This window comes from Geotrypetes seraphini, chromosome 3 (genome assembly GCF_902459505.1).
Source record: "Geotrypetes seraphini chromosome 3, aGeoSer1.1, whole genome shotgun sequence".
Taxonomy (NCBI): Eukaryota; Metazoa; Chordata; class Amphibia; order Gymnophiona; family Dermophiidae; genus Geotrypetes; species Geotrypetes seraphini.
The window spans coordinates 126,121,575-126,148,890 of record NC_047086.1 but is presented as its reverse complement, the minus strand read 5'-3'; the positions used below and the strand labels follow the sequence as shown (position 1 = coordinate 126,148,890).

The following is a 27,316-nucleotide window of genomic DNA, read 5'->3' as shown; positions in this document are numbered from 1 at the left end:
TACACAAGGGATGGTGATGAGTCCTGGGTTTATGGATACAACCCAGAAACCAAGTTGATGTCATCACAATGGAAGCATTCAACATCCCCGAGGCCCAGAAAAACAAGGCAGGTCCACAGCAATGTCAAAGTCATGCTGACTGTCTTCTTTGACTCCAGTGGCATAGTTCATCACAAGTACGCACCACACAGCAAAACCATCACCAAGGGGTACTACTAAGAGGTTCTGTGTCGCCTTCGTAATGCTGTGAAACGCAAACAGCCGGACCTGTGGGCAGCATTTGCCCATTCTTCAATTTGATACGAAGTTTCCTGGCCAAACACAACACACTTATGATTCCGGTCATTAAGGTGCTGAGTTAGTAAAGAGAAAGGTTTTCACAGCCTTTCTGAAGTCCCATAGTCTATCTAGCGATCTAACGGATGGGGGGGATGATGTTCCATAATCTAGGCCAGGTGATAGGGTCAGTTGTCTCCCTTCTTGGGATCTCAGTAGTCGGCTGGAGACGTAGATATGTAGTTTTGTTGTCATAATTTGGTATCATCTTGTGGAAGGTTTTGAAAGCAAGAACCAGGGCTTTGAAGGCGCAGTGTTTTTGGATAGGCAGCCAGTGCATGGATGCTGGTGCAGGGGAGATGTGGTCACGGATGCCCAGGTTTTTCAGGAGGCAGATTGCAACATTTTGCACACCTTAGAGATGGGCGAGGGTTTTAGTAGGTAAGCAAAAAACAAAAGGAATTGACCCCAAAATATCCACAAAGAAGAAAATCCAGAGAAAACCAAAAAAAACTCTGGAGTGACGATGTTCCTAAATGGACTTTATTTGAAAGTGTCAAAGTTCCAAAGGTACACTGAAATCATCCACATAAAATAATTCCATCCACATAAGAGCCTTAAAGGACCTAGTCTGCTAGGGATACAGGACCAAACACGGTCCACGTTATGACAAAAAGTCTTCTTCAGGGGTCCCTGGGGGGTCCTATAAAGGTGAGTACATGGGAAACAATTGTGTGGTGAGCCGGAAGTGAGACACTGCTTGTTGAGACCTGTATCCCTAGCAGACTAGGTCCTTTAAGGCTCTTATGTGGATGATTTATTTTTATGTGGATGGAATTATTTTATATGGATGATTTCAGTGTTCCTTTGGAACTTTGACACTTTCAAATAAAGTCCATTTAGGAACATTGTCACTCCACAAAGTTTTTTTTTTTGTTTTAGCAAGTAAGCCCATTAGTAGCGTGTTGCAGTAATTTAAGCAGGATAATACAAAAGCATGCAGTAGTTGGGCGAAATCGGGTTTTGAGAAGTATGCATGGATGCACTTTAGCTTTCGGAGATAGTAAAACAAAGATGACACCTACCTTCTGGCACTGGAGGGCCCAGCTCCATACGCTGGCTCTTTGAGAGGCTTGAGAGGTGGAAGGCTTTTCTAAACGGCAACGTAGTTGTTTTGCTTCACTGGAGTTTTTATTTGGACTCATTACCACCAACTGGACATAGTCTTATTTTGAATACCCTGGTCTAATCCTTGGGGAGTTGGCCGGACACCTTCTTCAACTCAGCTATTGGCATCTCTCTGTGTTCTGTTTTGGAGGGGGGGTAGTCTCTTTGGTGAGTTGGCTAGCAATGTATAGGTGCCCCAGGGTCATCAGACACAAGGCCCTGGGATCTCTACCCCTGTAGGGGTTCCCTTTATATGGTTACTTTGGCTGTTCTTGTATTATTGTGCTGGATTGGTTGGGTAGGGGGTAGGGTGGAGGGAGGGTTGGGAGGTGGGATCCTCTCATTCAATTATTCTCTTTTTATTTGCCTTTTGTACTATGGCAGAGCTTGCTGTACCTCTTACCCAGCTGTTTCTTTTGATGGTTGCTATTGCTCTTTGTGTTGTACAGTATTCTCAATAAAAATTGTTTGAACTTAAAACGATGATGACACTAATTTGGATACATGATTTGAGAGTGATAAATTTGAGTCAAGAAGCAGTCCTAGGCAGCGGATGTTGTCCTTGGCTTTAAGGGTGTCATTCCCCCCAGGAGAAGGATGGACGGGGGTATGTGCAAATATCTTTGTGTATCCAGAGAAGTTCAGTTTTTGACGCGTTTAGCGTAGTTTATTTACGGTCATCCAGTTCTTTATTTTAGTTAAGCAGCAGTGAAGTTTTTTTTATTTGTGCGTCTCGGTGTTGACCTAGGAGGAGGTAGAGCTGCATGTCGTCAGTGAATGAGAGGATTAGACAAATTAATCTAATCATGTATTTTTTAATGAGTATAACTTATGAGCAGACTGGATGGACCGTTCAGGTCTTTATCTGTCATCATTTACTATGTTACTATGATTCTGATTTAGTATTTTTCTGCAATGTCAAGTACTGGTCTGATATAGAGTTTTAAGAGGAGTGGGGATAGTAAGGCACCCTGGGGCACTCCGTAGTGGAGTGGCTTTGATTCAGATAAGGAAAGTCCTAGTAGTAATAATAATAATAATAACTTTATTTTTGTATACCGCAATACCACAGCCGTTCAGAGCAGTTTACAGAGGAAGAGACTGTATACAGACAGCGATGTTACAGAAAAGACTTTCAAGTTACATTAGCAAGTCAAGAGTAATCAGGTATATCTGGAGGCATATCAGAGATACAATAAGGCAGGAAGGGACTCAGAGAAATTTATCAAAGAGATAGGTTTTAATTGATTTCCTGAAGGTTTGGTAGGAGGGTGCATTTGAAATGAGGGTGGTTAGTACTCTCTATGATCTTTCATTTAGGAAGGAGGAGAACCATCCCAGTGCAATGTCGTGGATTTCGATAGTATGTAGTCTGGACAAGAAAAGAGAGTATTCTATAGTGTCAAAGGTGACACTTAGGTCTAATAGTACCAGCAATGCATATTTTCCCTCATCCAGGATTTTTCAGCAGTCATCTACAGTCTAGTAGTATTGTTTCTGTGCTATGATGTTTTCTGAAACTTGATTGGAAGTGTGAGAGGGTGACGTTTGTCTACATGAAGTCTCATAGTTGTGTGAGCACTATCTTTTCTAATATTTATGAGATGAATAGGAAGTTTGAGACTGGTCTAAAGCTGTTTGGATTGTCTAGGTCCATGGTGGGCATTTTTAGGAGTGGTTTTCCCATAGAAGATTTCCAGCTCTGAGGTATTACGCCTGAGTTTAGGGACTCATTTATTAAAGGTAAGATGGATTCCAAGAATACTTCATTGGTTGCTAGGAGTGTAGTGGAGGGGACTGGGATTATTGGGTGTAGGGAGTCTACTATACTTTTTAGGTCATCGTGGGAAACTGGTTTGAAGCTGTTAAGGGTTTCTGTCTTGCGTGGGTTGTTGTGTTGTATAACCTTTGGGATGTTTTGCAGAACTTTGGCTTCTGATTCCAGGTTTGCACGTATCTTTGATATTTTGTTGTGAAAAAAAGTAAAGAGGGATTCACTGTCTAAATTTGTTTTTTGGGAGTGGTGTGACCCTTGGGAGGAGGAGAACAAGTTTTTCGATAGTGTGAAGATGGCCTTTGACCTGCTCAAGATCTTGGATAGTAGTAGATTAGTAAAATGTGCCTTTTTTTGTTTCAAGTGTTGCTAATTTGAACTCTTGCAGAAGGCTTTTCCAGGTGGATTTGTCCTCAGCACTACATGTTTTGCACCAAGTTCTTTCTGCTTTCCTGGCTCTTCTTTTTTTGTTCTCTCAGATTTTATGTGAACCAGGGTGTTGAAAAGGATCTTGTGTTCGTTTTGGTCTTTTTGACTTTCACTAAGTTCTCGTAAACTGTGCCAGTGGTCATGGGACCTGCGCTTAGGTCTAGTTTGGAGATGTCGTGGGAAAAGGAGTGTGATGGTTGACTGACTTAGGGTCAAATATGGTTGTTTTCTGTGATTTTGTTTGGTCTACGGCCCATTTAGCTTTAATGTGTAGGTTGAACGTGATTATGTGGTGGTCAGTCCAGGGGATCAGAATGTTGGCCGGTGAGGTTGATTTGTGGTCGATTAGTTGGCTTTTGAGATAAAGATAAGTCCAGTGTGTTACCGGAGGAGTGGGGGGGGGGGGGAGTGGACTTGTTGAATGAATCCCTGATCAGACAGTGTCTTGGTGAAGTCTAATGGAGTGCCTATGATTTTTAGGTAGTCTGTAAAGTTGAAGTCTCCTAGGATGGGGATTTGATTGTGGTTTACTGACAGGTTGCTTAAAATAGCTAGTAGTTCATCAAGAACAGGCATAGGAGAGGAGGGGGCTCTGTAGATTAGGATGGATATGATTTTTTTTGTTGTGGCTTATTGAGAAAATGAGGCATTCCAGGTTTTTTAGTGAAATGGAGTTTATTTGGTGTGGATTTAACTTGGATTTGGTGAACACTGCCACCCCACCATTCCTTCTTTTTTGGGGGTGGGAACATGTCAGTGCTTGGTAGCCCTGAGGGCATAGTGCACCCAAGGTGGCCCCATTATTATCTTTTAGCCATGTTTCCATCACTAATAGGAGATTTCATTTGTTGTCCGTGATGGCATCTGTTAGGATGAGGTCTTTGCTGTTTACAGATCTGGCATTTACTAGAGCTGCTGCAAAGGTGTTTGTTTTGGGCATATCTGTATCGGTCATAATTTTTATGAGGTTGGGGGTTCTGACTGCTGTTGGCTTAGGGTGGAAGAAGTTTGTTAGGTCTCCATATCGGCCCTGGCCTATGATAACAGGAATGTGGAGTGCCATCATGGAAAGTATGAATACGATGACTAAGAGCGAGCTCAGTATATTTGTTTGTCTGGAGGTGCTGTGGGGAGTTTGGGGCCTGGTTTTGGGCCTGGTCCTACTTGGTCTGCACAAAGGGCCACACAAGGCCCTTCAGCGTGGCCTGCCGGGAGGAGAGGCATGCCAGCTCAGCAGACCTTTAAAGGGCTGAAGAAATATTGCCGGTGGAGTAGACAGGGTTTCCCACCAAGAAGAAGGTTCCGGTGTAGTGAGGAAGGATGACTTAGCCTCCCTTCCCCCTCACTGTACTGGTCTAAGCACATGGTGGCCCTCTGAGCCCTTTAAAGGGATGAAGAAAGATTACCTGTGGAGTGGGTGGGGCATCCCACTGAGAAGAAGAGCAAGGTTTCAGTTCAGTGAGGGGGGTATGACTTGGCCTCCCTTTCTCCCTCATTGTGCTGGTCTAAGCACGCGGTGGCCCTCTGAGCCCTATAAAGGGCTGAAGAGAGGCCTGAAGAAAGATCACCAGTGGAAAATCTAAGCACGAGGTGGTCCTTTGAGCCCTTTAAAGGGTTGAAGAGAGGGCAATTGTCTCTTGGCTGTATATGTGCTAACCTTTCCTGAACAGACTGCCATGCCAGGTTTGGCTGGGCCCACCCTACCTAAGCCCATCCCAAAATCTGGAGCTCATAGGAGCTTTACTAGATAAGATCCAGACTTGTGGTTTTCTCCAACAACAGCTAACAAGAGTCTTGACCTCAGCAGTAGCAGTAGTGTGCCAGAGTCAGCAGGTACCAGAGAATGCTAGGCCACTGTCCATGTGACTGTTATGACATGCCTCAACCGTAAGCATGCTCAATGTGCCCTATCTTCCCAGTGGTAGCAGGCCAGGGAGAATCTACAGGATGTAATCTTTTCACAACTCCTCTTAAGAAGGTTCTATCCTAGTGGCTAATTCATAGCAATCTGAATAACATAGAAACATAATGGCAGATAAAGGCCAAATGGCCCATCTAGTCTGCCCATCCGCAGTAACCATTATCTCTTCCTTCTCCGAGAGATCCCACGTGCCTTTCCCAGTCCCTTTTGAATTCAGACAGTCTCTGTAAAAAAAGTATTTCCTTAGATTTCTCCGGAGCCTATCACTACATATCACCACTTAACTTCATCCTATGCCCTCTCATTGCAGTTTCCTGTCAAATGAAAAAGACTGGACTCATGCGCATTTACATTACATAGGTATTTCAACGTCTCTATCATATCTCCCCTCTCCTGCCTTTCCTCCAAAGTATACAGATTGAGATCTTTAAGTCTGTCCCCATCTGCCCTATGATGAAGACCACATACCATTTTAGTAGCCTTTCTCTGGACCAACTCTATCCTTTTTATATCTTTTTGAAGATGAGGCCTCCAGAATTGTACACAATATTCTAAATGAGGTCTCACCAAAGTCCTATACAGGGACATCTATACCTCCTTTTCCTACTGGCCATTCCTCTTCTTATGCACCCTGGCATCCTTCTAGCTTTTGCCGTCACCTTTTCAACCTGTTTAGCCACTTTAAGATCATCACAAAAAATCACACCCAAGTCCCACTTTTCTGTCATGCACATAAGTTCTTCACCCCCTAAACTGTACCATTCCCTCAGGTTTTTGCATCCCAAATGTATGACCTTGCATTTCATAGCATTAAATTTTAGCTGCCAAATTTCAGACCATTCTTCAAGTTTCACAGGTCTTTCTTCATGTTATTCACACCATCCGGCATGTCTACTCTATTGAAGATTTTGGTATCATCCGCAAAGAGAAAAATTTTACCCGACAACCCTTCAGCAATATCGTTTATAAAAATGTTAAAAAGAACAGACCCAAGAACAGAACCTTGAGGCACACTATCCCTTTCCTCAGAGCTATCTCCACACAATCAGTTTTTGACCCAGCCCATCACTTTGGGACCCATCCCGAGGGCACTCAGTTTATTTATTAGACATCTGTATGAAACACTGTCAAAGGCTTTGCTAAAATCTAAATGTACCACATCTAACGCATATCCTCTATCCAATTTTCTGGTCATCTAGTCAAAGAAATTGATCAGATTTGTCTGTGAATACATGTTACCTCTGGTCCTGTAATCCACAGGATTCCAGAAACTTGACCATTCTATGTTTTAAAAACATTTCCATTAATTTGGTTACCGCAGAAGTCAGATTTACCAGCCTGTAATTTCCTACTTCTTCCTTACTTCCACTTTTGTGGAGAGGGACCACATCCGCCCTTCTCCAGTCCTCCAGTACCACTCCTGACTCTAGAGACTCGTTGAAAAGGTCGTCAGCGGAGTAACCAGAACTTCCCTAAGTTCCTTTAGCACCCTCAGATGTAACCATATGGCCCCATTGCTTTGTCTACCTTTATTTTAGCTAGCTCCTCACAAACACAACTCCTCCATCCCTACTTACGTTTGTGTTCTGCGGTCCCGCTCCCGGCGCTTCATCTGTGAACACAGAACAGAAATATTTGTTAAGCAATTCGGCCTTTTCTTTATCAGCTTATATATATTCCTCCCCTTCACCTTTGAGTCTCATAATGCCACTTTTGCACTTCTTCCTATCACTAATATATCTAAAAATGTCTTGTCTCCCCGTTTTACCATGTCAGCTATTTTTTTCTTCCATTTGCATCTTTGCTTTCCAGCCTCTCTTAACTTTTCCAGATATTTTTACCTGTCTTCTTCTTTCTGCAATCTTTTGTAGTTTATGAAAGCTAACCTCTTATTCCTTACCTTCCCAGCTACTACTTTTGAGTATCAAACAGGTCTTCTTTTCCTCTTACTTTTACTTACTTGCCTTACAAAACGGGTTGTCGCCCTTCCAATCGCTCCTTTCAGTTTGGCTCACCACATTTCCACTCCTTTAAGACGTTCCCATCCAGACAATAATTCCTTGATGTAAACCCCATCCAAACAAAGTTAAGTATAGAACCTTTGCTTTTGAATGAGCTCTCTCTATACCCATCTTAATATTAAACCATATCACTGGATGCCAGATGATCATCCACTGTAACATCAGAAACACTTTCCCCGTTTGTAAGCACTAAGTCCAGTATGACCCCATCCCAAGTGGGTTCCATTACCAACTGCTGGAACAGGTCTCCTTGTAGAGAATCCAGAATCTCCCTACTTCTAGAAGACCCTGCAATAGGAATGCCCCAATCAAGGTCCAGCATGTTAAAATCACCTATTAAGGCATCCAAGATGGCTGCTGCCTAAGTGATCGGGTACACGCCCCCGATCAGAGCTCTTCTAGTTCAATGATTTTTGACTGGTGACTACGATTCCCGGCCTGCTCGTACCTATATCCGCAACGCGATGCCGAAGAGGAGAGGCAGGAGCGCTGCTGGCGCCTCGCGGCACTCCGAGGTGCCATTCCTCGGCAACATCAAAGAACTCCTTTGGAGGATGCAGGGAGCTGCTGCGGTGAATCCGAACGCTAGCCCGCTGAGGATCCCGGGTGTGAGTGAGACCGACGGGACTCCTCTTGGGCCAGACACTACCCTTAGCCCAGATGTTAGAGAACCGCCTCCTCCACCACAGTTGGCCAGCTCACCCAGGGGTCAGGAAACCCCGGAGGAAGGGGTATTACTTTCCTCAGAGGCAGACAAATTAACACCGGGAAGCTTGGAAATGGAGATCTCGGTTCAGGCAACCTCCAGGGAAGACTCTGTGGGATTTACAACACCCAGAGGAGGATTGAACCAGAAGGAACAGAAACCAGAACAAACCAAGGAAGGTGAGAGACTCTGCACTACAATACAAGCTACTTTTTGGGATAGACCTGCCGAGGTGACCTTAGAAGCCTTTTGGGACCTGGTAGCAAATTTTGGGAAGGTAATTAGTCCCAATTTCCAACAGATTGAAAATAAACTTATCCACCATTCAGAAGAATTAGAAAAATTAAAATTGGATATGACTTCTTCTAATAGTTTACTTGAAAAGACTCAGCAGGATATGGTTTCAATAAAACAACTCCAGGAAGCTATAATTAAAGACAACTTGAATCTTAGAAGAAAAGTGGAGTTATTAGAAAATCAGGCACGTAGTAATAATTTGAGATTGATAAATTTTCCAAGAATAACTATGGTAACACCTAGAGATATGCTCAGGAGATATTTATTAGAAATTTTGGAAGTTCCGGAAGGTAATCTTCCACCATTCGTTCAAGTTTATTATCTTCCTAGCAAAATTCTGCACCAACAGCAACCTGAGCCTACTGAAGGACAAATAATGAATATTACAGAGATTCTGGAGAAGTCAGATAAGGAAGTGATAACACTTGCAACATTAGTAGTCACTTTGGCTCTTTCTATTGATAAATCTTGGTTATTGAGACTAGGAATTTCTTGGCTGTAAAATTCAAATGTTCCCTGATGTTACAAGGGAAACGCAAAAATGTAGACATGACTTCCTTCTTTTGAAGCCGGGGCTCATCTCATTGGGAGCTACATTTTATTTGAGACATCCTTGTAAGTGCATTGTCCGTTATCACTCAACTAAATATGTATTCTTTGAGCCCCAACATTTGACTAATTTTCTGGCAATGTCCCATCTGGACAAGGAGAAAAATCAAGTTTGAGCTCTAAAAGAGAAAAGTAACTTCCTTACCGATCTATAGGAACAGTATTACTTTTTTGATTGTTTCTTTATGTTCTCAGAATTAATTCTTGGATCTAATGAGGACTTGAGCTAATTTTCCATAATAGTTTTTCTTGTATTGCTTAACATTGTTAAGTATGGATTTATATGATTGTAATATGCTTTGGTTAAATTTGCTTTCTGTACAAGTTTACTTGATATAATATTGAAATCAATAAAAATACTTAAATACAAAAAAAAAAATCACCTATTAAGAAGACTTCCCCTTTTATAGATATATTCTGAACGTCTACTATTAAATCTCTTTCTACTTGTTCCGTCTGTGAAGGAGGTCTGCATATCAACCAATGTAAATATATTCACCATTCCGTGTTTCTAAATTGATCCACAGTGCCTCTTCCTTGCCCTGCAGATCCTGCAATTGTGTGGTTTTCATATGATCTTTAACATATAATGTTATTCCTCTTCCTTTTCTTCCTACTCGGTCTTTCCTGAACAGATTATAGCCCGGTATAACTACATCCCAGTCATGGATCTCTGTGAACCACATCTCAGTGATCGCCACTATATTCAACTCCTCTTCTTCCATCACAGCTTCTAAATCCAGAATCTTGCTTCCCATACTTCAAGCATTAGTATATACTGCTTTCCAGACATTGCACCCTTTTCCCATCCGTGTAGAGGTATTCAGTGATTTACTTACCTGAGGGCTTTTACTCACCCAGGAGCTTTGATCACCCTGCCCCATCACTTCTAGTTTAAAGCCCTCTTTAGTAGATTAGCCAGCCTGCCAGCGAAGACACTTCTTCCCTTCTTTGATAGATGCACATCATCCCTGCTCAGCAGCCCTTGGAAAATCATCCCATGGTCCAGGGAGCCAAAACGCTCTTGACGACACCATCCTCATAGCCACACATTCATCTCCAGGATGCGAGCTTCTCTGCCCTGGCCTTTACCCTCGACAGAGTGGATGGATGAGAATACCACCTGTGCACCTGACTGCTTCATTCCAAATTCTTCAAATTCAAAAGACTCTAATAAGACTCTGCTTAAGAATACTGTATCTTAGTGGCTAATTCATAGCAATCTGAATAAGGGTATGCCATTCCAAATTCTTCAAATTCAAAAGATTCTAGTAACACGTGCATTCAACCTTGGATGGTAAGTTTGTTTATTTTATTTATTTATTTATTCAATTTTCTATACCCTTCTCCCAGGGGAGCTCAGAACGGTTTTACATGAATTTATTCAGGTACTCAAGCATTTTTCTCTGTAAGTGTAAGTAGATGGGATTCACAAGGTCTATGGTCTGCTCAGGAGAAACTTCTTCAGATCAACCTTTTAGATTTAAGACCAGTTTGGAATTCTCTAAAGGCTTTATGAAATAGAATAATTTGGTTCACCAATCTGATTCAAACAATCAGGTTGCAAGGTACTGTGTCAACAGGCAGGGAAGCATAAGATTATACCTAAGTTTTTCAACCACTGAATGGTCTTACGCATACATCCTAAATTCCTTCCTAAGTTGGCTTCAGATTTCCATCTTAACCAGTTGATTGTTCTATAAACATTTTTCCTAAAGCCACATGTCCACCAGATTTTGTTTTTAGTAGGGCTATACATACTAAATTTTTAAAAACTTTTCTACGTTTGGGTTATGCGATTAATCACGCGATTGTGTGATTTAAAAAATGTAATCAATGTACAGCCCAATTACTTATCCATAATGATACTAACACATTAGTTTCATTTTCTTATTCACAGGTTTTCATCATAGTGATAATCTAATATTGAAAATGTCCAAAAGAGAAGCAAGACTGCAAATTTGGATTTTTACATCATTTGGTGGGATCTGGCAAAGAACTACCTGTAGCTGAACTACTAACTGTCAGGGATCTCATTAGATATGGGTTGTATTTGAGGAATATCAGAGAGCAAAACAAATGATGAATTGGTCAATGACCTAATGACTGGATTATTTACTCAGTGGTATAAAGCAAATACAAAATTCAGTGTTCCTGTTATAAACAGCCATGTTACAATTAAAGCAAAGTTGAAATTGATGTGGAAACAAGCCAACAAAGTTTCTGTGGATAGAAGAAGACTGGAGGAGAATGAGATTTATAGAGAAGCTCGAAACACTGATGAACATACTTACCTGTAAGTGTGAAATAAAGAGTTGTACTGATGTGGGATGTAATTCTGCCTGTGTCAGTGGAATACACTTATTTTGTGACTGCAGCAGAGAGAAGAAAATTCCTGTGATTGAGTTAGTTTTTATAAAAGTTCAAAAAGTTGTTGGACCTCATCAGATTGGACCAGTCAACCTCCCTGAGACCAGGAGGATGAAGAAAAACAGAGAAACCAAGAGGATGAAGGAGAACAGAGAATGAAGACTGAAAAAAAGAACAGCAGAACAGCAAGAGATGATGGAGAGATCTATGTTCGAAGTGGAACAGGAAGATTCGGATGACATGGCAGAAGAATTGATGAAGGAAGCTCATTTTGCTCTAGAGAAAGCTAGGAAGTGGCCAAAAGATAATACTTGCCAGTTTGAGACGCCATACTGGACTGAGAGAGACAGCAGAGATTGCTACTGCTGCCTGGATTGATGCAGGATTCATCATTCACTTGGACATTGACTTTGACATTGACATTGCTTTGGTTATTGATCACAATAAGGTGAATAAGACTCAGGCGAGAATCATGAAAAACTGGATGTAAAATTTGAGGAGGAGCTGCAGCAGAATGTCATCAGTTGCATTTTGTTTGATGGTCGTTGTGAAAAAGGACCATTACACAGTTTGTGGCAGTTTGTTCCTGCAAAAGCAACTAAAGAGAAGATCTATGCAGAAATAATTGCTGATAATTTGGTTGCATGGCTGAGAGAACAGGAGCAGACATAAGAACATAAGAATTTGCCTCCGCTGGGTCAGACCAGAGGTCCATCCCGCCCAGCGGTCCGCTCCCGCGACGGCCCCTCAGGCCTATCACCTGTGCAGTGTTCCCTGACTATGCCTATAACCTACCTCAACTCCTATCAAAACTCTTCAAGCTATTGAAGGTGATTCCTATAATATAAACAATAGCTGTAAGGGAGGAATGATACATGATATTTTGAGGAAAAGTTACAAAGGAAGCTGGTATGAATTGTCACACACAGGTGAACTACCATTCAGGCATGTGATGACTAGTAATACCCAATTCACCAGTTCGAATTGATTCACTTTGGTGAATTGATTCAAATCAATTTGTTTTCCAAAAAAATGAGACTCACCGATACAGTGACCAACACCCCACTGGTGAGACCCGACACACCTCTGGGCCTCCTACTGCTGTGGCAGCGGTGGCCAGCCATCAGAAGCAGTTCTCTGAACAGATTGCTACATCCAGCCCTGCCGGAGCCTTTCCTCTGCCGCGTCATTGATGGCGTTACTGATGACAAAGCAGAGGAAAGTTCTGGTGGGGCAGGCCGCAGGCAGCCTGTTTACAGTGCTGCTTCTGTTGACCAGCCACTGCTGCTGCTGCTTAAGCAGGCCCAAAGTATGTCATAAGAACATAAGAATTGTCTTACTGGGTCAGACCAATTGTCTATCAAACCCAGTAGCCCATTCTCACGGTGGCTAATCCTGGTCCCTCGTATCTGGCCAAAACCCAAGCAGTAGCAACATTCTATGCTACCGATCCAGGACAAGCAGTGGCTTCCCTCATGTTTTTCTCAATAACAGACTATGGACTTTTCCTCCAGGAAATTGTCCAAACTTTTCTTAAAACCAGCTACGCTATCCGCTCTTACCACAACCTCTGGCAATGCACTCCAGAGCTTAACTATTCTCTGAGTGAAAAAATATTTCCTCCTATTGGTTTTAAAAGTATTTCCCTGTAATTTCATCAAGTGTCCCCTAGTCTTTGTCATTTTTGACGAAGTGAAAAATCAATCCACTTGTACTCATTCTACTCCACTCAGGATTTTGTAGACTTCAATCATATTTCCCCTTAGCCGTCTCTTTTCCAAGCTGATGAGCCCTAACCTTTATAGTCTTTCCTCATATGAGAGGAGTTCCATCCCCTTTATCATCTTGGTTGCTCTTCTTTGAACTTTTTCTAGTGCCGTTATATCTTTCTTGAGATAAGGAGACCAGAATTAAACATAATACTCCAGGTGAGGGCACACCATGGAGCGATACAGGGGCATTATAGCATTCTTAGTCTTGTTAACCATCGCTTTTTAAATAATTCCTATCATCCTGTTTGCTTTTTTGGCCGCTGCCACACATTGGGCAGAAGGATTTCTCATATTGTCCACAATGACACCCAGATCCTTTTCTTGAGCACTAATCCCCAAGGTGGACCAGTAACTGTGATTCAGGCTATTCTTATCAATGTGCATCACTTTGCATATGTCCACATTAAATTTCATTTGCCACTTGGATGCTCCGTCTTCCAATTTCCTAAGGTCTGCCTGCAATTTTTCACAATTCTCATGCGTTTTAACAACTTTGAACAGTTTAGTGTCATTTGCAAATTTAATCACCTCACTCGTCATTCCAATTTCCAGATCATTTATAAATAAGTTAAATAGCACCAGTCCCAGTACAGACCTCTGTGGCGCTTCACTGTTTGCTCTCCTCCATTAAGAAAAATGACTATTCAACCTTACCCTCTGTTTTCTATCCGATAACCAATTTCTAATCCACAACTGAACTTTGCCATGACTCTTTAATTAAGAACATAAGAATTGCCACTGCTGGGTCAGATCAGTGGTCCATCATGCCCAGCAGTCTGCTCACACAGCGGCCCTTAGGTCAAACACCAGTGCCCTAACTGAGACTATCCTTACCTGCGTATGTTCTGGTTCAGCAGGAACTTGTCTAACTTTGTCTTGAATCCCTGAAGGGTGTTTTCCCCTATAACAGCCTCCAAAAGAGCATTCCAGTTTTCTTCCACTCTCTGGGTGAAAAAGAACTTCCTTAAGTTTGTACGGAATCTTTCCCCTTTTAACTTTAGAGAGTGCCCTCTCTACCTTGGAGAGGGTGAACAACCTGTCTTTATCTACTAAGTCTATTCCCTTCATTATCTTGAATGTTTCGATCATGTCCCCTCTCAGTCTCCTCTTTTCAAGGGAGAAGAGGCCCAGTTTCTCTAATCTCTCACTGTACGGCAACTCCTCCAGTCCCTTAACCATTTTAGTTGCTCTTCTCTGGACCCTTAGGAGTAGTACTGTGTTCTTCTTCATGAGGAACTTTGTCAAAAGCTTTCGGAAAATCTAGATACACTACATCAACCGGCTCACCTTTATCCACATGTTTATATACACCTTCAAAGAAGTCAAGCAAATTGGTGAGGCAAGATCTCCCTCGGCTGAACCCATGCTGACTCTGTCTCATTAAATCATGTCTCATTAAATCATGTGTGTTTACGTGTTCCATAATTTTATTTTTTTATAATTGTTTTTGCCATTTTGCAGCATCTCATGGTTAGTTCTCACGGAGAAGTGGGGGATCAATCGGGAAGTGCAGCACAGGGGGATAGGAGGGAGGGATGGAAAGCTGCTGCTCAGGGGGATAGGAGACAGGGATGGAAAGCTGTTGCTCAGGGCGATGGGAGGCAAGGATGGAATGCTGCTGTTCAGGGGAATGGGAGGGAGGGATGGGAAGCTGCTGACAAGGGGATAAGAGGGATGGAAAACTGCAGGACATGGGAGAGTGAGAATAGAGGAAGAATTGTTGGACCATGAGGTAGAAAAGGGTGAGAGTGAGAAATCCTACATGTGGTGGAGAGGAGGGAGACATGCATAAAGAAGAGAGAGGGTGAAATATTGAACATAGGGTGGAGGGCAGAGAGAGAAAAATAAATGTTGCACATGATAATGGAGGGGAGGAAGAGAGAGATGCTGCATGGAGGAGAATAGAGAGGTTTGACCCTGGCAACAAGGCAGGGTAAGAGACAGAGATGGTAGATAGTGGAAAAGAAACAGAAATGTTGGATATGGAAAATGGATGGTGGATATGGAAGATGGATGGTGAGCAAAGAGAAAGAAGAAAACATTAAATGGGCAGGTGACCCTGGCGAACAAGTTAAGTTAGCAGAAGGCAAACAGAAACCAGAGCCTGGGACTAAAATGATTTTAATAATAAAATGACCAGACAACAAAGCGTCGGAGCTTTTACCACAGCCAGCGATAAAAATCCCTAAAGCGGCTTGATAAAAGGGAGCCTAAATGAATGGCATAAATAACATTTTAAAAACAATTATGTGGCTACAGATGTATTTCAGACCATTTGTATGTTCAAATAAATAAGAACATAAGAAGTTGCCTCACTGGGTCAGACCAGAGGTCCATCGCGCCCAGCGGTCCACTCCCGCGGTGGCCCATCAGGTCTATGACCTGTGAAGTGGTTCCTGACCATTTCTATAACCTACCTCTACTTCTATCTGTACCCCTCAATCCCCTTATCCTTTAGGATGTTACTTAATTTCTACATATTTCAAATGTGATTTGATGCAGGTTAGGCTCATTTTAAGCAGTTTTCTGAAGATAGTGTTAGATTCAGCATGCAAAGCTGCATAATTTGGGCACCAGTAGTTTGTAAAAAAAATTTAAAAAAAATTTACCCTTAAAATTGGCACTCCCTAATGCACATAAATGCAGAGAAGGGGTAGGGAAGAGTGGGAATGCTGCACATGAATGGAGAGGAGGGGAAGAGAAAAGAAGGGAAATAGACAAAAGCTAGATCTTTTGGATCCACTTTATACTTCCTCCAATCAGTTCCTTGGAGGATCTGGTCCCTGGATCCTGTGGCTGCCCTGGCCATGTCTCCACCTTTATGATTTTTTTTCCTTAATATTAAAGTTGGATCCAAGGGTCTCCTCTGGATTCAAATTTATTGCTGAAAAGTTGGATCCAGAGGAGACCTATGAATCTGACTTTTATGTAAAAAAAAGAAATCCTGAAACTTCTGGATAATGTAAACCCTACTGAAGCAGAACAGGGCAGGGTGAAGAAGAGGCCACAGCAGCCACTGGATCCAAGGCATATTTAAACAGCAGAGAATGGATGAATTTAAGCAGCAGAGAGTCCAAGGCAGCCACAAGATCTGAGACAGCACAGGATCCAGGTCAGACCAAAACATAGAAGCTAGAAGGCAGATAAATAATAATAATAATAACTTTATTTTTCTATACCGCCATAGTCAAGCGACTTCTAGGCGGTTCACATTGAAAGAAGGCTGGACAATCAGCGAATAACAAGAAGCCTAAAATAGAAAAGTGACATACTAATTGGAGTTCCATGGGTAAAGAATACATGAAAATTGGAGCTTCCTGAGAGATTGAAATGTTCGTGTGGGGTTGTGCAGAATGAAGTGAGTTTGCAGGTAGGAAGGTGCTAGTCCCCAGACTTGTTTGAAACAGATACATGCAAATTTGAATAGTATTTGCGCTTCTATTGGTAGCCAGTGCAGTTTTTTTTATAGTAGGGGCTAATGTGGTCTTTTTTTCTCAGTCCGAAGATTAAGCGAACAGCGGTGTTTTGTACTAATCTCAATTTTTTTACTGTTTTTTGTGGGATACCCAGGTAGATGATGTTACAATAGTCAAGGATGGATAGGATCAGCGATTGCACCAGCAACCTGAAGGATGTTGGATCAAAGTATTTTTTAATGGTCCTTAGCTTCCACAGCGTGTGAAAACATTTTTTCACCAGTAAGTTTGTGTGGTCAGCCATGGTTAGGTGTGTATCTAGAGTGATACCCAGTACTGGATATTGGATATTCGTGGTTGTTTATTTTTAACGATGTTCTCGTAATTTTTTCATTGGGGCTTGCCAAAAAGACTTTTGTTTTCTCTGTGTTTAGTTTCAGTTTGAAGGTGGTGGTCCATTTTTCGATTTTTGTCAAGTGACCCATCCAGTCTGCCCATCCACAGCATCCACTCTCTCCTGCTTTCCCTAAGAGATTCCATGTGTCTGTCTCACGCATTCTTGATTTCAGAAAGTCTTTGTCTCCACTACTTCTACTGGGAGACTATTCCATGCATCTACCACCCTTTCTGTAAAAAAAATATTTCCTTAGATTACTTCTGAGCCTATCACCTCTTAACTTCATCCTATGCTCTCTCATTCTGGAGCTTCCTTTCAAATGAAAGAGACTCACTCATGCACATTTATAACATATAAGAATTTAAACATCTCTATCATATCTCCCCTTTCCTTCAAATTATACAATATTAAGATCTTTAAGTCTGTCCCCTTACACCTTTCAATGAAGACCATCAAACATTTTAGTAACCGCCTTCTGGATAGATTCAATCCTGTTTATATCTATTTGAAGGTGCAGTCACCAGAATTGTACAGAATATTCCAAATGAGGTTGCAACAGAGTCAATACCTCCTTTTTCCTAATGGCCATATCTCTTCTGATGCACCCTAGTATCCTTCTAGCTTTTGCCATTGCCTGTTCAACCTGTTCAGCCAACTTAAGATCATCACATACTATGACACCCAAGTCCCACTCTTCTTTTGTGCACTGTACTATTCCTGAATGTTTTTGCAACCCAAATGCATAATCTTGCATTTCTAAGCATTGTCTTAGCTGCCAAATTTTAGACAATTCTTTGATCTTCTCTAGTTCCATCCTCATGTTATTTACATCAGGAGTGTCTACTCTTTGCAAATGATACCAAAATCTGTAATAAAGGCAAATCTTACCTGACAACACTTCAGCAGTATCACTTACAAAAATGTTAAAAAGAACAGGCCTAAGAACCGAACCTTGAGGTATACCACTGGTAACATCCCTTTCCTCAGAGAGATCTCCATTGACCACTACCCTGCATCTCCTTCCACTCAACCAGTTTCTGGCCCAGTCTGTCACTATGGGGCCCGCACCTAGGGCAGTGGTTTTCAAGTCTAATCTAATATAATCTAGTACAATTTCTGAATCGCACTAATACTGAAGAATTCAAGGTGATTTATATTTTTTTAAAAGCCATAAACAATCTATGGGAAAATACAAAAATCTTACCAAACAACTTATATTCATTTTACCAAAATTATAGGTCAGCATATAAAAGAGTTTTGAATCTTTTACAGAATCTCCAATAATCAGCTTCAATCCTTAATTGAGCAGGTAAATTATTTCAGATTGAAATAACAGCATAAACGAAAGAGGTGGTATACTGACAATTATACCGTAGACCTCTAGTTTGTGGGTAATGTAGTAAAAAGTACTATTTAATCTACTAGAAGAATAATGCAATTGAGAAAAAAGTAAAATTAAATTGTATGAAGAATTTGTAAAATGTGATGAATCAGACAAGCAAACTTGACCTTTATATGTTTCTCAACCATTAATTGGTGAAGATTGTTATATAAGCTGCAGTAACACTGTCATATCTCTTTAAGCCATATATTAGCCTAATGATGGTGTTTTGAATTAACTGCAATTTTCTTGCTAATTTTGAAATTACTGTAAATTCAAATATAGAGAATTACAATAATCAAGTTGGGGTAACACTAAAATTTGAACTAAAAGAGAAAAATGATGTTCCGAGAAGTAAGTTTTTACTAATCTAAGCTGCCTCATAATATATAAGGCTCCTTTTACAAAGACGCGTTAGGGCCTTAACACGCGGAATAGTGCACGCTAAAATGCCACGCGCGCTAGCCACTACCACCTCCTCTTGAGCAGGCGATAGTTTTTCGGCTAGCACGCGCTATAGCACATGCTAATCCGGTGCGTACACTAAAAACGCTAGCGCACCTTCGTAAAAGGAGCCCATAGTGTCTTTCTCCTTAAATTAGCAATCTGATCCTCATATGTGAGACCGGAGTGTAGGAAAATGCCTAAGACTTTTGACGTTTTATCAACAGGGCTCCTTTTACTAAGGTGTGCTAGCATTTTTAGCGCGCGCTAAAGATTAGCACGCGCTAACCACACGCTAAATGAAAAATGCTAACGCAAGCTCTATGGAGGCGTTAGCGTTTAGTGTGTGCAGTATTGTAGTGTGCGCTAAGCATGCGCTAAAACCGCTAGCGCACCTTAGTAAAAGGAGCCCTTAATGATGTACTAGAATCTGATACTACGTATATAAGAAGGAACAGATGATAAATGATTATGGAACCAAAGTTTCAAGTTTCAAGTTTTATTAATTTTTAATATACCGACCATCAACGGGTATCTAGCCGGTTTACAACAAAATTTTAAAATTAAGATAAAAGGTTAAGCTTATAAAAGTAAAATTTTGTGAGGAAGAAAAGGGGGTGTACATTAAGGACATAGACAGGACAAACTTGATAAGGAGGAGGGAGAGGGGTAAAGTTACATTATTAGAAAGGAGAGGGAAAGAAGAGAGGGGGGAAAAAATAAAAAGTTGAAAGGAAACGGAAGGAGAGGAGTAAAACATGAGGATGGGATCGCTTCTTAAAAGCGGTTGGTTGAATGAGAAAGGTAATTCAAGAGCAGTTGAAAGCATCATGAAATAGGAAAGTTTTTAAGTTAATCTTAAATTTATTAATTAGTTTTTCATGACGGAGATGAGATGGTAGGGCGTTCCATTGAGTTGGGGCTACTACTGAAAAATTTGATTTCCTTGTATAGAAAAAGTCCTTTATAGAAGGAATGGAGAGTAAATTCTGGTCTGCTTTAGTCTTATTTGTGTTCAGTTTCAACTTATTTGAAAAAGCCCAAACCCCAGTCATTGTTTCTCAAGTTGGTACTGGAGCATCCCCTTACCAATCAGGTTTTCAGGATATCCACAATAAATAGGCATGAGATTGGAAACTCGCTGGACTAAATGTATAGCCCTTGATGGAGACCATGTTAACTTGTTTTTTTATGAAACTTTTCAAACCACTCTTCTATGTTTTAGGGCTCATGGCATCATTTGTAGTGCTGTGTTTTCCTAGGTACTGTATATTCTTGTGTGAGTTTTAGAAGCTGATACGATTATGAAATGGTAAATTTGTTCTGGAAGTCCTAAATGACCTTTTTAAGGTTTTCTGTTACTTCACAACATACCTGGTGCTGGAGAGGGTTTATGTTGTTGTTGAGATGATGCCAACATTGGACATTTGTTTTGTACGGTGAGTTGTATGTATAAATGTCCTGGTTTTGCTCTGTATCCACTGTTGTGTCAGGAAAGCTTCTGTGAATGCAACTCTGGGTAAAAGTGGTCCTGAAAACAGGGCCACTCTGGTCCAACAGTTTCCTCCCTTCTGCCATAACCTCCCTTTCCCCCATCACCACTACCAGTTTTGATATGCAGAAATATCATTTTGGCCTGTCCCCTCCCCCCATACCTAGCTTGGCCCCCTGTTATCATCCCAAATATTTCTGTCTAGGTTCTAATGGCAAGCTTCTGGCCTTTCTTATTAAAGGGTTACAACTAACTTGCCATTGCTTAAGAACATAAGAATTGCCATACTGGGTCAGACCAAAGGTCTGTCAAGCCCAGAATCTTGTTTCCAATAGAGGCTTATATTCTTTTCTATTTTTTTTCATTTGATTTGCTTTCCTTTTGGCTGTAATATTGTCATTCATATTACCATTTATCCATATTGGCAGTCTTTTGATCTTTTCTAATGCATGGAGTGCATTTGAACTGGGATTTCGAGATGGTATTTTAAGTAGTATCTATGACAGATGCAAACATTTAAATTTCTCAACCCCTCCTTTTAGTTTCTTTCTAATTTCCTCATTTTGTATTGCAGCTGTCTTCATGTAATTAATTCTTTGTCAGTTCTCTGTCTTTAATGTGTATGATTGAGCAACCTAGTATCACCAAATTGAGTTCCTTTCTTTCTTTTAAATTGTGATTTTATATTGTACACTGCTTTATTATGCCTGCAGGAAGAGCAGTACAGTATATAAAATTTAAAAAAAACCATAAACCATTTTATCATACTCTTATTTTTAAAGTTAAATGCTAATGCAATATTTTTCCTTAATATTTTCTTTCCAATAATTCTTATCAACAGCAGACATGGACTTTTCCTCCAGGAACTTGTCCAAATCCTTTTTAAAACCAGCTACATTAACCGCTCTCGGAAAATTGTTTATGCTCCCATTAACAGACAACATAATTTTTATGCCTTTTCTTGTCATTTGCAAGAGTATGCAGAGGGCACAATAATCTGAGAAGGGGATTTTAATGAGGCACTTAATTCTCTTCTATATAAGTCAATTTCTTCCTTTAAAGGGAATAGAAAGATTCTTCTCTAAATAAGTCAAGGTCATCTGGTGAAGGAAATAGAAAGATTATTTTCTCACTAAATGTAAATCTGAAAGGCTGAGAGATCTGCTGAAACCAAGATGCATGAGTTAGTGAGGAGAGGGGTTTTAGAGGGGTGATAGGAAGATGAAGGAACAGCTAATTCTCATCACTTAATCTGGCAATAATGGGAGGGTCTGAGGCAAACAGAGGGATGAAGAATAGATGGAGAGGGAATATGAGAGATATGTAGAATTAAGAGGAGAGGAAACTTGTGAACAATGCCTTTCCACGATATATGCTTAGCATAAATGCTGTCATCAACCTTTGGTACTGACATTTGTGCATAAAGTAATATGAACGGTTGATGTTTGTAGAGCTCTTGCTTTTGTGTTGCCTTGTTTTAGATTAAGTGTGGGGGGTGTTGTTTGTTTCAGTGTATAGTTGTGTACATTCTGTTTGTAGTTCCCCAAGAATTTTAGGTTGTGCAGAATTGCTTGATACCCTACAACCCCCCCCAAAAAAAAATAAAAAAATCTTCCTTCGAAAGCAAAACTGGGAAGGGATACTGGACTTTGTTACAGCTGAAGGAAAAGTAAAGATTTATGTTTCTAAAGCGGCTAATTTCAGCATTTATATTCAGGCACATAAACGTTTTATGTGCCCGATTGGATCCTAGACATTTATTTTTCTAAAATGGATGTTAATGCTGCTTGTAACCGGGGCATAGACACCCATTTCTCCATGTATTTTAGAACAGGCTCTGTGTCAGCAGATCCTATTGTAAACTACTAGCAGAACTTTAGAGGTCCCACCCTAGAAGCATCAATTGCAATCTAAATGGGCCTTTATAAAATGCAAGCTTTTAATGCAATATTTTAATTGATTGCACTTAAAATATAGGCACATATTTGACCTGTTAAGTTAGTGTTCTATAAATAAAAGTAGATTATCCTTTTCTTTATAGAATAGGCACCGAATGGACTCTTCCTTGATGCCTTAAAAATAGATGTACTGTTATAAAATTATCACTTACGTGTGTAAACATTAACTCCCCCAAGACTATCTCTACTTATATTGGATAAATTTATGTGCACATATAAGGAAGTTAAAATGTATATCCAGGTGCTTATATAAAAGGCTATTTCTGAACATTTTATATTGTTTTACATGTGGAATTGCCTTTTAAAATTACCCTCTAAAGCAGGGGTGTCCAATGTCGGTCCTCGAGGGCCGCAGTCCAGTCGGATTTTCAGGATTTTCCCAATGAATATGCATGAGATCTATTTGCATGCACTGCTTTCATTGTATGCTAATAGATCTCATGCATATTCATTGGGGAAATCCTGAAAACCCAACTGGATTGCGGCCCTCGAGGACCGACATTGGACACCCCTGCTCTAAAGGCTATATTCTGTACATGGTGCCTAAAAATCAGCACTGACTAGCACAGCGTATAGAGCAATTCTACAACGTGCACGTACCTTTTATAGAATTGCGCTTAGCACTTTGTGCAATGCATAACTTAGATGCACCCATTTAGGCCAACTAAAATGCCTGTACCTAAGTTGTGTAGACATCAGGCATATTTTATAACAATGTGCGTAATTTTTATGAACACCCACGATCTGCCCCTGGCCATGTCCTCTTTTCAAATTCACGCACTGCCACTGGCCCACAGTTTGTATAGAATTGCATTTTCCAAGTTCTGCATGTATCTTTTAATCCCAATTAGCATCAATTATGAGGTGATAATTGCCAATTATCAGCACTAATTAGGCCAATCAATTACGTTGTGTGTGTACTTCGGCTATGCGCACCGTTGTATGGACACAACTTACCATATACAGAATTTGGCTATAAGAGGACAGTTCTATAACTGGGGCTCCCAATTAGGCATCTGGTTTCTAAGTGCCCAGGTTCCTTATTGAATACCAGCATAATTGGTTATCAACACACCTAGGAACTTGCACTCATGCCAGCCAAGAAGCTAGGGTCCTGGAAGGGTGCACAATTAATGTGGTAGGCCTGTGTATAACTTACAGTATTCTATAAGTTGCATACTTAAGTGGGAGTCTCACTTACATCCCATCCATGCTGCAAATATGTGCTATGTAAATTAAGCAGGTATTTGCAGAATAGCTATAGTATTGTAATCATTAACACATATAAAATGCTTGTAAATCTGTAATATGTTATACAATTGCCCTTTATATGAGTACCAAATAAGTGGGCAATAATTCTACTGTATTTCCAAAGTGCTTTGAATCAAGATGCTACGTAACAATTGTAATGCTTTTCTTTTTTGAATGTATCAGAATACCACTAAGTTAGTGAAGGACCGTGTAGTTATCTGAATTTTTGTTTTTGGGTAATATAAAGATACCTGGGTTAGCTTAATGCTTACACAGCCCATTCATCTTTTCTGTATTCATATGCTATGCAGTAAAGAGGATCATTTTATATATGTTGCTTAACTGCCTTACATTTTTTATTTTGTAGTTTGCTGGAAGCCATGTCTCATTATACAGATGAACCCAGATTTACCATAGAACAGATAGACCTACTCCAGCGCCTACGACGTACTGGAATGACCAAACATGAAATACTCCATGCTTTGGACACCTTGGACCGGCTCGATCAAGAACACAGTGATAAGTTTGGGAGAAGGTCTAGCTACGGAGGTAGTTCCTATGGGAACAGTAGTAATAATGTCCCTGCAACATCCTCGACTGTCACAGCTTCTACACAGACACAGCATTGTGGGATGTCACCCTCACCAAGCAATAGTTGTGACACCTCCCCACAGCCTTGCACTACCAATCAGAATGGGAGGGAAAGTAATGAGAGGTTACCGACCTCCAATGGCAAGATATCACCCACTCGGTATCACACAAACAGCATTGGTCAGAGGTCGTACAGTTTTGAAGCATCAGAAGAAGACCTGGACGTAGATGACAAAGTGGAAGAACTGATGAGGTTAGTGAAGGGCAACAGCTTGTATGCTTATGTGTCTAGGACTTCCCAGGAAATTGTATGAGGCATTGCAAACAAATGAGACAAAACTTGATTTTGCATTGAACGTTGGGCTAATAGCATACCAATTCAACAGTCTTCTATTCTGGCAGAATCTTTTATATACAGGAACCTGAGTTCTTTACACAGGAAGGTGCATTATTTGAAGACTCACTTTATTTCCTCTTCCTAAGGTTATTATTGGAAAAGGATATTGCTGCATACGCTGATAGGATTGTGATTCTGGTATAGGCCACAAGAACAATTGACAGGAGAGGTGCTGGTAGAATGTAAGCTCAATGGCAGGGAATGGTAATGGTAACAACAAAGCTCTAAATAGAGATCATGGATCTTTCTGGAGGCACAGCTCATTCCAGAATACAAACACAGGAAACATAACCAGGTAAAAGCATTGCTCTCAATGTTCCTTTGGTTGTCACAGGTCTTATAAGCTCCACACTTGCACTTCTGACTGCTGCCATTATCTGCCTATTCTGCTGCTTTTACTTCAGAACAGAGAGGTAGGCTGGGGTGGTGAGTGCCGATATTGAGAAAAGTACAAGAAGAAAGGGCAAGAGTGCTGTAAGATGGCAGGAGATAGGAGGAGTGGCTGAGTGAGCATGAAAGCAGAATACAGAGAGGAGAAAAGAAGGATGGATGAGAAAGCAGTTCCCCATAGTCACACACGTGTGAAACCTCATCTGATGATGCTGACATGAAAAAATTTTCTACTTAACAGTTTGTGACTTTTCATCCCATAGTTTCCATAGAAAGATGCATTTTTCTGCAAATAATATATTTTATATGGGTACAGAGCTATCCATTGATGGATGGTACAGTCAGTGGTGTAGTAAGGGTGAGAGGGCGGAGGCAATCCCTGGCTCCTTCCCCGCCCCCCCCCTTGTAATGTTCGTGCACCCCTTTCCTACCCTGTACCTCTTTTAACTTCCCTGGTGTGAGCAGCATCACCATGTCAACATTGGCTCTCCCTCTGACGTCACTTCCTAGGTGCGGGACCCGGAAGTGACATCAGAGGGAGAGCCAAAGCGGGCACGAGCAGCAGGTTGGAGTTGCTGCTCGCACCGGCAAAGAGATAGAGGTACAGTGTTGGGGGGGCGTGAAGGCACGTTAGTAGCGGGGGGAGGAATAGGAAGGAATGGGGGCGGACAAGAGGGGTGTCAGAGCAGCTCCTACATGCCTCCCACAGCTGATCTGGAAGCCTTCTCTCTGACATCGCAACATCATCCGGGTCAGCCACGGGAGGCGTGTAGGAGCCACTGCCCACAGCTTTGAGCAGAAAAATACTGCAGCAAGAAGAAGAAGGGAGCCGGCCAGTAAGTATACACCCAGGGGCGGCAGAGGAAAACGCAGCATTGCCCTTGAGCTGGGCCGCACAAAACGCCGCATCGCCCTCGAGCTGGGCCGCACGAAATACCTCCTTGGGCAACAGGTTGGACACCCCTGATTTAGACAATGTTTTCTGACAGCCCTCTGGCCAGTTTTCCCCATCTTTAATTCTTTGTAACATCTTTTCAAGAAAATGACTTTTTAAAATTTTATATCTTAAAATTTTCAGTTTTGTGGCCCAATAGTTCATATAACATTGAACATCAAGTGAAGTAAGCCCAATGGACGTTAAAGTCCCAATAAAATAATGACATTCAAGGACTGAAGGATCCCATTTATATCTTGGAGGAGCTGAGATTATTTGGCTTGGGCAGGTTTCCTATTCCAATATGAGCCAAGAAAGGGCAAGCTCTTCCAAATTCAGCAGTTTCCAGGTGTTCCAACCACAGATACTTCCAGCTTGGGTTAAAAGATTCTTGCTAAATAGGTTCCATGTTTAGGGTTCCTGCCCCTTCAGGAGGAAAAGCTTCATGTAAATATTTTGAAGCTAAGGACCATACACTATGTTAAGTTCTAAATGTTTTCTGAACTCAGATAGCCAATGAAATTGGCCTGATTCAGACATGCATGGACCTAGCAACTCTTAAGTTTGAAACTGCTTTAAGCGCAGGTTTCGACAGATGTATAATTAAATTAAAAATTGCAAGTGGAACTTGCAAAGTTAAGTTTGACCATATAGAAGTTAAAACTCAGCTTATAACAGCAATGCTAATGGTGAAGGTGGGATGCATATTTGGGCATGTAGCTTATAGGATCTGCCTTTTGAACCATGAGTCTCTGCTGTTGACACAGTACAAATCCTCTGCTGTATTCCACTTGTTGTACTTAATATGTACTAAATAAAGCCAGTTTTTGGCACTTGCTATTTCTGTAGGCGTTCAATATGTTTTCATGCTAAAAGTGGATGCCTTTTCTTTAGAAATTGAGTGATTATGCTTTGCAGGTGGCTTTTCCTATTTAAAAAAAAAATTGTCAAAATACCATACGTTATCAAATTGTATTTCGAATTGATCTGCTATATTAAATATTCAAAAACAAAACCAGGATTTTAAACAAATGTTTTCTATAACTAAACAAGCAATGAATTCCCTTAACAACTTAAAACTTGATGGCATAGCCTTTATTGCACTTGTTCATTTTCTCTAAAATCACCTTTGTGGTAAGTAATGGTACCTGTTGAAGAGAGAAACCCTATGTTTTAGAAAGCAGTTTTCAAATAGCCTGCGTAATTACAAAGTGCACGCGTGCATACTTTGTGCAAATTTTCAAAGAGTAAAGTACACAGGCTAAAATTGTCCACGTACTTTGTACCAGCTATTTGTTCAGGTGACCAAGGAAGGTAAAAGAG

The 27,316-nt window shown here is 40.9% G+C and overlaps 1 protein-coding gene across 13 annotated transcripts in view; it reads left to right on the top strand.

Moving 5' to 3' along the window:
- Positions 1 to 27,316, top strand: part of HMBOX1 (homeobox containing 1) — a 425,772-nt gene that overhangs the window by 193,508 nt on the left and 204,948 nt on the right. For all 13 annotated transcript variants that reach the window (XM_033938850.1, XM_033938859.1, XM_033938852.1 and 10 more), the window contains one exon: positions 24,049 to 24,525. In XM_033938850.1, coding sequence (XP_033794741.1) covers positions 24,049 to 24,525 — 477 coding nt within the window. The remainder of the gene's footprint in view (positions 1 to 24,048; positions 24,526 to 27,316) is intronic.